Source organism: Eptatretus burgeri, chromosome 10 (genome assembly GCF_056783735.1).
Source record: "Eptatretus burgeri isolate ZD-2024b chromosome 10, Ebu_testis_v1, whole genome shotgun sequence".
Taxonomy (NCBI): domain Eukaryota; kingdom Metazoa; phylum Chordata; class Myxini; order Myxiniformes; family Myxinidae; genus Eptatretus; species Eptatretus burgeri.
In genome coordinates, this window is record NC_140970.1 from 13,596,402 (window position 1) to 13,607,183 (window position 10,782).

A 10,782-nucleotide genomic window follows, 5' to 3' on the forward strand; every position below is an offset into this window, starting at 1 on the left:
GACTGATATTGCTGTTCAAGAATCCCAAAAATTGGCAATGAAGCAAAAGTTGTTAATGGACAGCCTTTTGTGAACAATAAATCCGTTTGGTGGAAAGGCCAGAATGCATGTTTAATGAGTGGTCTGAATGTGGATAAAGGATTCTTGTGTCTGTGTGGGTGTATGGTGACGGAGTGCCTTGAATAGTCATTCCACATACTTCTCATTGCTCAAAAATCATCACAAATGACAATCCTCTGCTAATGAAAATCTGTGGTTTGAAAAGGAATGCAACAGAAGATATTTTCCTGTAATTTAGTTCATGCCTTCCTCAATTGTCATGAATCTCTCTGCCTTCAGATTCCTGTATATTATTAATTGCCATTCTTGCAAACTCGCTCTGCTCTGTGTTTATTTTATGCTTCAATAAAAGAAACGTTCAACAAACAAATGTTGGAATATTGAACAAGAGGTAAAATATAGCATTGAAGGATATCTTTCAAGTCGACATGTGCACTTGCCGTTGACTTAACTAGCTTTTGTTTGAATCTCTACCCAGCTATAAACGTCACCCTGGTGTTTTGCAGGCAAGGTGATACATCGATGTGTGCAATGTCCATCCAAAGGAGTTTGTCAGAGGACCTATCTGCTCGTGCTAGTCGTTGGTGGACGTTAGAGACCCCATATTGTCATTCGTTAATTATTTCCAGAAGCCTGGCGAAATTACAAATTCTGGTCACCTTCAGTTGAGTGTTGGGCCTGGCCAGCCAGTTTGTAAAAGACTTGAGGAAAATCGTTCTCTGGCCAATCCCCCAATAAGTCAGGAATAACTGCGGCCATTGTGGTAGTCGTAGTAGTGGTAGTAGTAGTAGTAGTTGTTGTTGTAGTATGAACAGGAAGAACTTTGAAAGTAAATATTTGAAACTTCAATTTTCACACTCAAAGAAAAGAAAAAAGTTTGGAGATTTATTTTTAACCATTTCTGGTATTTGCAGTGTTTGTTCTCTAATCTTCACTGCATCTTGATCAAAACCCTCGCTTTTATTATATTTTTGTACAACATGTGTAAATACCTTTTAAGAGACTTTATTTTGCTCTGTAAAATATTTATTTTGTCATTAGCACGGAACATTTTAGTTGGATTTTACCTGGATTGCATGTTGGTCACTACATATCTGTGTGGCTATCTGTCTTTTGCAAACAGTGGAGCCCCCTCTTTCTGTTCCACAGTGCAGTTGACATTTGCCAATTTGAATACCTGCTAATTATTATCCAATATTTTCAATCAGGTCTTACATAGACAATTTGCAGTGTTTCAAATGCCATCTCTTTAAAATAGACCTAATATTGTGTTTTTTTCAGCTGGGGCTATCACTTAACCTGTACAATATAGCATTTCATTGACTCAGTTGTACCCAGTATTATTTGGCTGTATTTAAACCCATATGCATTTTCTTGTGCTACTTTATTGTACATTATAAGTGATCAGAGTCAACAAGACCTTAAGAGTTTTAATGGCTATGGACATATGAACATGAAACCTAACCAATAAAATTACCTGGAAGTAGATGACAAGCAGAATGATTCTGGCAGAATGCGTACAACCATGAGACTGTGAACAGTACGCTAACGGATGAGTGCTTGATGAAGTATAAAAAATATGCCGCTCATCGTCTATTTAAAGGATTTTTAAACCCTACTAAGATGTGGTTATCCCATCATGAAATGTGTATCATTTGAGCACAATATAAACCGTACCTTTGGGCTCGTTCAGTATGATTTGCACTTATTCCCTGAAGCACAAATTAATGGAAAACATGGAATTTTAATCTTTGGGTTTGAATGGCTTCCCCCAACAATTCTGCCTTTCTTATTCCCACCCCATTATTTTATGGAAATTCCTAATAATTATTTTTGAAGGTCATTGAGTAAGGTTTGTTGTCTCTTGTAACCCCATTACCCTCATATTTTCTCTTCCACAGGCTCCCAGCAAATTTGCGTGTCCACACTTCGCTATTTGTCACAGCGCTGCTCCTTGCTGTAACAGTGTTTCTGGTAAAAGTTGATACAACAAAATGGCGCACAATCTTTTTTTCAATCACGATTTTGTTCACCGTCATCATCAGTGGTGCTTCCATGGTCTTCATGGGCAGCGTGTTTGGGCTGGCTGGTCAACTGCCATCTGGATACAGTCAGGCTGTCATCTCTGGTAATAACCCCCTCCCCAATCCCTCACCACTCCCCCCTCATCCCCCACAAAATAGCGCTGTTATACGGCTAAAAAATACAGTAGGTAGGGATTTTTTCAGGATTTTCCTTTTTTTACCCATGCGTGCATGGATTCATGTTGTCAAACCCCTCCTCTTCATAGCCGTGACTTCAAATGTAACGGAAGGTGCTTAATCTTACCCTGCAGCTAACAGGGCTACGGCACTGCAGGCAAGGACCAATATGATGCAAGCATTGGGTGTCGATGGCACCACTTGGCTCATTCCTTCATCGCTCACCCGGAAAATGTTTGCAAGTCCTCAGGCACTAATTTCGCCCCTTTCACGCAGACAAAACGATGTTTTCCTGTATGCAGGTTTATGGGTTCATGGACCCAATCATGCTCGAAGCTTCACTTTGCTCTTTTTTTTTGCATCAAGCATAACCATGAAAATTGTATCTGAAGGACAGGAAAGGACTGGAGTACTATGTTGGCCATAGGCAAGGACAGGGATATGATCTTGGTGCAGATAGCCATTCATCAGGTTAAATGTGTCAGGAAATTATTGTTGCAGATGGAGAGTTCAACCAACTGTCTGTACAGTTTTATGTTACATTTGTATAATAATTATGTTCATGTGTATGTAAGGTTGGTAATCATGGTGTCATTAAATAACAGTTTCAGAGAAGGAGTGCAAGCATTTCATTAACAAACATTCATTTTGAATACCCAAGCACAAAACCGATTTGAGATGCTGGGAAGAGTGCTCGCAAGTAGTGCACCTAGTTTTAAAGAATCTGAATATGCTGGTGAACTGCACACACAAATTTTAAACAATGATCTGCTTTTAGTGCTGCATCGCTGATGTTTTTTTGAAGTGGAATGTCAACTTGAATCATGCTTGTGCTTCTACTGACAAATGTGGTAATGTTGTTACATCTATGCTGGTTTGGTAAGTACTTCAAAACTAAATTTCCACCGATTGCCAACAGCATAAAACCTGGAAATGAAAGGCTGCAGCAAAAGTATTCGTTTCTGCAAAGGACTTTTTTATCAAACAATATCAAACAAAACAATTTGTCATGGCTGGTGTTGGCTTGATGGTTAGGGTGGCGGACTTGGGATCCTAGGGTCCTGAGTTCAAATCCCGCTCAGCTGATGAATTAATACCAGGTGGGGTTAACTCGGCCTGCCATCCTTCCGAGATCGGCAAAATGAGTGCCAGCTTGCTGATATTCTGTGTTGGAGTGGCGACCCATCCAGGACTGTGTCCAATAGCCAAGGAGACTGCTTAGGCAGCACCAACACTTTGCACAGAGTATGGTCCCGATGGATGGAATAACAGCAAGAGTGCCTTTGACAGATTGAAAAGATAACGATTTGTGCTTTGTTACCTCCGCCACCGAAGCTAGACGGAGGGTATGTTTTCACCTCTATCTGTCTATCTGTGAACAGGATATCTCAAAAAGTTATGGATTGACTCAGATGTAATTTTGGGGACACTTTGGGTGTGTGATGAGGAAGAATTTATTTGATTTTGTTGAGGATCCGGATACAATAATTTTTTTCGGTGATTTTTCACCATTGAAAGATGTGGCCAAAAACTATATATGGCACGATATCTCTAAAAGTTATGGACCAATTTGGACGAAACCTGGTGGACAAGTTGGGTGTAGGACAAGGACGAATTGATTTTATTTTGGTGAAGATATGGATCCGATAATTTTTTGTAATTTTTATCAGTGATTATTCACTATTGAGAGAAGGGACCAAAAACGATATAAAGCATCATGATATTTCAAAATGTTGTAAACAGATTATGACAAATCTCGGTGGATGAGTTGGCTTGGTGACAAAAACAAGCTGATTCGATTTTGGTTCAGGTCCGGATCCGGCCTATCGGTGTGCTGCATAACGTAAACTGTTCAGCCTGATGGGGGTATGTGCTCAACCACGTGCCATTCTAGTTTTCTTGCAATCGAGTGTGCGAAAGTACATGTGATGAAAGGGATTGTGCATCAGGTATGTAACATGGTATGGTGAGGTGGTGTACTCAATATGTATATGCTGAGGGTCATGTATGCTCCTATTTGTGGATGTCTGTTCTTTCAGGACAAGCAATGGGAGGTACATTGAGTGCATTGGCATCCATTTTAGACCTGGCAGTTGCTAGCGATATCACAAACAGTGCCCTGGTCTATTTTGTGATGGCGACTGCCTATACAATCTTCTGCATGTTCCTGTACAGCATGCTGTGCCGGATGCCCATTGCCAGGTTAATATTTTTCCTCGTTTCTTTGCTCTTTACTTGCAAAATTGAAAATTCGCAAATATATTGGTTGTTCTAGTATTATGCTGTCTGTTTGTCTGCAGCTCACAATTCCACACCAATATTCACGAAACTTAACCTCCTGGTACAGCTTGTCAAAAGCTGAGCTTATTGTTTTTGAGTTAAAAAGGCCAAAGTCACAAAATCATCAATTTTCATCCAATTGACTTGAAATTTTAACAATTTACCTCCTGGGTCACTGAAGTGATTCACCAATCAAAAGCTGGAAGGCTATTATTTTTGAGGTCCTAAGGGCACGGTCGCAATCACTAATTTCGCAAGTACTATACCCGTTTATGACCACTTCTTTATTCGTTCATCTTTCTGTTTTAACTCTGCATTGGCTTGACTGTAGTGAGAGAACCCCTCTCTATCTCTCTTTCTACCTATGCACGGTATATTGTGCAAACTTTATGCTCACTGAATAAGGGCTTTCTGAATAAATTACGTTTGGTTCTTTTTCAACTTTCACATTCCTAAATGTATCCAGTCCAGTGGAAGTATGGTGAGATTTTTGACCTGCCCCTCTCCCATTTCCCTCCATATTTTGCATGATTGCCCCTTCGCTGTCCTCCATTCATTTTTCTCCTTTTGCCTCCCATTATCCTTTCTCTTCTCATTCCTTACACATCCACCTGCCTTCCCTTCTCTTTCTTATTCCACTCTGCTAAAGGTTTATGACTAATAAATATATATATATATATATATTTTTTTTTACACAGTGATGATTGGAGAGATAACCATGAAAAGAGGAAACAAAATGAAACCAAAAGACATGTTGAGTGATCAATCGTTGAAATAAGACTTACCATATTTGTGTTGTTTGAATCAATGTGGAAGTGGCTTCACTTCAAAAATAGTATCTTTCTTTCTGGAGTTTTGGGTTAAGGTAGGCATCTTACTTGAATATTAGTTTACCCTCCCCCTCCCCAATCCTAACCCGAAACCAAACAGCCCCCTCACCCCAACCGCTATCACAACCACCCCTCACAACCCACTTGTCCACAACTTCCTGTATAATGTTGTATTTTTAAATAACGATTTTTTTGTCCCTGGTATTCCTTTATTTCAGTTCTCTATCTCAACTACAATTACCTCCAGGTAGTCGACAAAAAAAATGAAAACACCAATGTAAAGTCATTTAATGGGGAATTGGGCTACCACGTGCGGCCTATACGGCCTGTATGTGCGATGGCATTAAGTCCACCAGTGTCTGGAATTCTGGAGGAGGAATGCACTACCATTTTTCCACGAAAAAGTCAACCAACTCACACCTGTTTGATTGAGGTGGAAAATGCTGTTTCAGGTGTCGTTCCAGAATATCCCATAAATTGGGTTCCGATCTGGTGACTGAGAATGCCATGACATATGGATAACATCAGTGTCATGCTCAGCAAACTATTGGGTGACCGCATATGCTCTGTGGATGGGGACATTGGGGGGTTCCCTATTACAGCCATGCTCGCCATAATTATATGCAACCAGGCCTTTGCAGCATTCTTGACCATCACTCTAAGCATACTGGCATGTTATTTGCATAATTAACACATGGGCCACATATGTGTGGAAGCCACTGCTTGGTGTTCCTCATTTGCCCAGGTGTTTCCATTTTTTTGTCCACTACCTTATGGCAGTAGAAAAGCATATTGACCCCTCCCTTATTTGATTAGTCGGTTTGTCTTGAGTTTATCAAAATCACGATGCAACAACCCTAATAATAGATTAATTTTAATATTTGTATAGTTAGCGAGGAGCTTGTCAGCTTATTGAGATAAATTAAATAAATAAATACATTTTATTATCTTGAACAATGTGAGTTTGCAAAATGTTATCGGAGCTCTGTGTCCTCTGCTTACTTCCTTAATCTTCTAAAATATATTTTATTGCCATGCTTGGCATAGTGACACACGAGGAAACCATGCCGTTTGATGCCAGGTCGGTGCTGCAGTGGTATCAGTCGATGAAATGATCTTTCGCTGCCTGTGGGTGTTTGTGGTACAGGTACTACTTTAATGTTCCTGATGACTCTGGGACCAATCCGGTGCCTGTGCACAATTTACTACCACCCATCCGCACGATCCTCCATCACACACGCTGCCTCGGATTCTGCGTATTCTACTGCTTCTTCATCTCTATTTCGCTCTTTCCTGCTGTTTTGGCCAACATTGAACCCACATCTTCAAGGCTCAAAGGATCCTGGCTCACCAAGTACTTTACACCTGTATGTATTTTCCTGCTTTACAATGTGTCAGATCTGGTAGGACGTACCGTCGCTGGCTGGGTCCAGTGGCCCTCCCCTCATAGTCGCTTGCTTCTGGCTCTCACTCTCCTTCGTACTGGTTTCATCCCACTGACATTGATTTGCCACTTTGACCCAAGAAATCACTTTTCGGCCAATCTGCTCTCTAGTGACGTTTTCCCTATCTTTATTGCCAGCACACTGGGTCTTAGCAATGGCTACCTTGGGAGTTTGGCACTGGAATACGGACCTAAGGTGGTGCCGCCAGAGTTGACTGAAGCAACTGGTGTGGCAATGATGGTATTTCTTACTAGTGGCCTGGCTACTGGTTCCTTGTTTTCTGTTTTATTAGTTGATTTCATCTAAGTGCTGTTGTATCACCAGGAGTTGAGGGTTGTGACATGAAAACGAAGATGAGTTGTAAACATAGTCAGATGTGAAAGAACTCCCTTGAGTAAAACAGCTTGATATCTCAGAATCATCTCATAAACCCTTGAAACCTCATTGCAACCAAATACATACTTTTATGAATGCCTTGCAAAAATAATCATGTTTCTTGAGGTTTAAAATGTGCCTTCGGTGGGGTTAATAATTTGAGTATGGATGTCAGCAATTTTAATCCTGTCACATTTTATCTCATATTACAGCCCTTGCACTCACACATCCTCATGACTTGATGCTTTGAATATACTTGAGATTATGTACTGAATGTCATTTCATGGCATTCTGAACTTGTCTTTTAAAAACATTTTGAAGTGCTTGGTGTTTCCAAGAAGAGAGGAATTTATTCAAGGTTCATCATGAGCACATACTCATCTGATGAATTCTGCATTGGCACTTCCTGATTTGCTGTGGGATATATAATTTTTTATCAGGAAGTCAGTAGACTTCCTATGTCGGGATGACCGGGACACTCCAGAGGTTTAATACTACTGGACACAAATCCTCAAAAAAATGAACCAATATACAAACTTTTAAACTGATAAGGTACCTTACCAGTCATCTATGGAGGATTTCACCTCCAACATCATTAATTTTTTGACAACACCGTTAAAATACATAATGGACTGAAGGATACAGGGATGGAATGTCAAAAATAATGTAAACAAGGAAGGGATGGTCACAAGAGATTTCTATGTGAATCTCTCTCTCGCTCTCGCTCTCGCTCTCTCTCTTGCTCACTCTCTCTCTCTTTCTCACTCTCTCAGCTGTTTAATATTATCACTGGCTAAATTCATACCCTCAAATATGTAGGCCTACTATCATTGCACATGTACGGAGGGAGAGATCAACTATTATTCAAAAAAAGAATGTGACGTTTTCATTGATAATAATCTTTGTTACCATGATAACGTGTGAACCACTGAAGGAATTTCAATCAAACCTGGCATAAATATGAACTATCATAAAAATATGAACTCATTTAATTTTGAGTTTTTCAGATCAGAGGTCAGGCGCACTTTGAAAATCATTTTGCACACGATAATTCGATTTAAAAACATCTGAATGTGTCTCTTCTACTTATCTTTAAATCTTTTGTGACCTTGAATTGGGATCAAACATAACAGCGGACTGAACAAATAATGCAAGCAGAGACATATCCATTGACATGTTCACATCCAATTTTTATGCCTCTGCTGATGGTCACCGGTGACATTATGTTTTTGGGTTGTCTTTCTGTATGTATGCATGTATGTCTGTGATCATTTTCTCTTTTTTTTCTCTGCCACCACTGATTCGATTGACACTAAATTTTCACCATAGGTGAGACTACTCGTGTAGAAGATTTTAATGATACTTATGATGCCATAGTTCACGTGGTGTGAGAGCCATGTAGGAGAAAAAGGGAAAACTTTGGACCACTGTATCTCCGAAACCACTCCATGAAAAATAATGAAACTTGGCACATGTGAAGTAGGCCTACTCGTGGGAAACAAGTGAGATTTTTTTTTTTTGATGTCTAAGGTGGCTTCGTTATGATGTTGTCATTGCACATGTTGAACGCTTTATCCGATCATTATGAATATTTTTGAGGGTCATCTTGGGCTAAATTGTGTGGGGGGGGGGGGGGAAATTGATGACATCATCAGTCACATGGTTCGGTGGCCATATTTTTTAATGTGGGCAGAGGGCATATCTGGCGACATCGCGACATCAAAGAGTGCCCTTCTCGTTTTTTTTTTTTTTCTCCAAATGGTCTGCGGACTAGATGTGTCTTGCTGTGAAACAAATGTTTACCACCTTGCCTGAAGTAATCCAAATATGTTGAAGGAACTAAGAAATGAACCTGAAGATCCTTCATTGAAAATGTACACCATGACCTTCTGTGGGGTTCTGATTATTCTTGAAAGACTGCTTCCTCAACAGCAATCTAAATGGACTAAGAACGCAGGGATGCACAATATCAAGATGCAAAAGTATAGCTTTGTAATCAGAGTTTTGCCAACACAGACTATACCGTTTTCAGCCACAGGTTTCACTCGCTACCGAATGAAATGGTGGAATCAGTTGAACTGTGCTTAGTTCAACTGGGTATGCAACCCGAAACCTCTGATCTGGACCACACACTGCTGCCTGCACAAAAGTGAGATTCATCCAAGTTGTCATATTTTGTCATGCAGCCATTTGCAAACAGGTCTCAAATTCTGATTTCAGAATTGCACTGCAGAGTACATTGAGCTCGAAGAGATTGAAATTCAAATTATTTGTCCCATGTGGGTGTGAACGCTCATCTTCTCCTTTGTATATTTAAAAGCCACTATAGTTGGTGTACCACGGAAAATGTAAAGCGTGGTTTTTGTTTTTAAGCAAGTGAAATACACTTCGATCATGCTCTGGCAGCATACCTCACGAAGGAATTCCTGATTCACTTCATCTTCTTTCATATCTAAACGATTTTTGTTGTTGCAGATCCTTACGCAGTGTGTACAGCTATATGGGAGTTTCAAAAGTTTCAAGTTGGGGAACTATACAACTTTTTCTGGACTTTACGTTTTTTGCTGACCAATGGCATTTGTATGACATGACATTGGCGTGTAAATGTCAAAGATAAAGTTTTATTACTCCCTTTAAAAGTTTTGCTCAAGCCTACTGTTTTATGGTTTGAAGTTGGAAATAGCTTTGATCTCATCCATGTTTTTAACGTTTTATTCTCGTGGTTGGAGGAAGGAACAGGTCAACTTGGGATTAAATACCACAACATTTGAAGCAGAATAATATAGTGGTGGAAGTTATGAAAAAATATCTGGAATTAATTTCTTTTATATTTTATTTTGGTAATTCTGGGTGCACTCAATCAGATCAGAAAAGTCACATAAGACAAGGTATACCGTATTCGTAAAAAATAATAGTTGTGCAAGGAACCTTATCACGGGTGATCTTTTGATTGTTTTATTTCATGTATCATTTTTATTTCCTTTCTCCTGCTCAGCCTCTTTCCTAGTATAGTCTCTGTATTGCCAGAGAAACAGGACAAGTTGACTTTTGTATAAGATGTAAAAATAAAGCTTTTTACCTTTTAAAATCTCACTGGACTTTATTGCCTCCGTGGTATCATGTTTTACAATTCCCCGACCCCGCTCCCCTTAAAGTTGGGTCACGGGGCAGAGAATGCACAGGGTGATTTTTGATCTTTAACATACACCAGTAAATGCTGGTTGATGCAACACCAAGCTCGTAGTGTCTCGTTGACAAATGATAGTAGACGTAATGCACTCGTTGATGCAATTCCCTGCCTGTGAATCCTCAGGATGGTAGACAATGTTTGGAATCAAACCCAGTTGAAACAGCTCACAAAGGTATCTGTCTTTCCCTCCTTGGCACCTTGTTGGACAGTAAGTTTAGAGTCACACTTTTTGTACTATGGAAGTCGTAACAATGATGTCAAACTTATTTATGTTTCATCTGGAACGGTGTTTCATCTTGAATTAAGAACTGTGATATTTGCTTCTTCAGAAGACCTTGGTCCTCATTAGTTGTGCTTGGCTCAAGCCATGACATAACCAGCTGAAGCCATGTCCTGTTGCT

At 39.8% G+C, this 10,782-nt stretch overlaps 1 protein-coding gene across 1 annotated transcript in view; it reads left to right on the plus strand.

The window, feature by feature from the left end:
* SLC29A3 (solute carrier family 29 member 3) overlaps positions 1-10,284 on the plus strand; it is a 106,507-nt gene extending 96,223 nt beyond the window's left edge. The window contains exons 5-7 of the mRNA XM_085899929.1: positions 1,962-2,188; positions 4,301-4,463; positions 6,519-10,284. Of these exons, the coding sequence (XP_085756055.1) occupies positions 1,962-2,188; positions 4,301-4,463; positions 6,519-7,122 (994 nt within the window). The 3' untranslated portion in view covers positions 7,123-10,284. The remainder of the gene's footprint in view (positions 1-1,961; positions 2,189-4,300; positions 4,464-6,518) is intronic.
* The last annotated feature ends 498 nt before the right edge of the window (positions 10,285-10,782 follow it).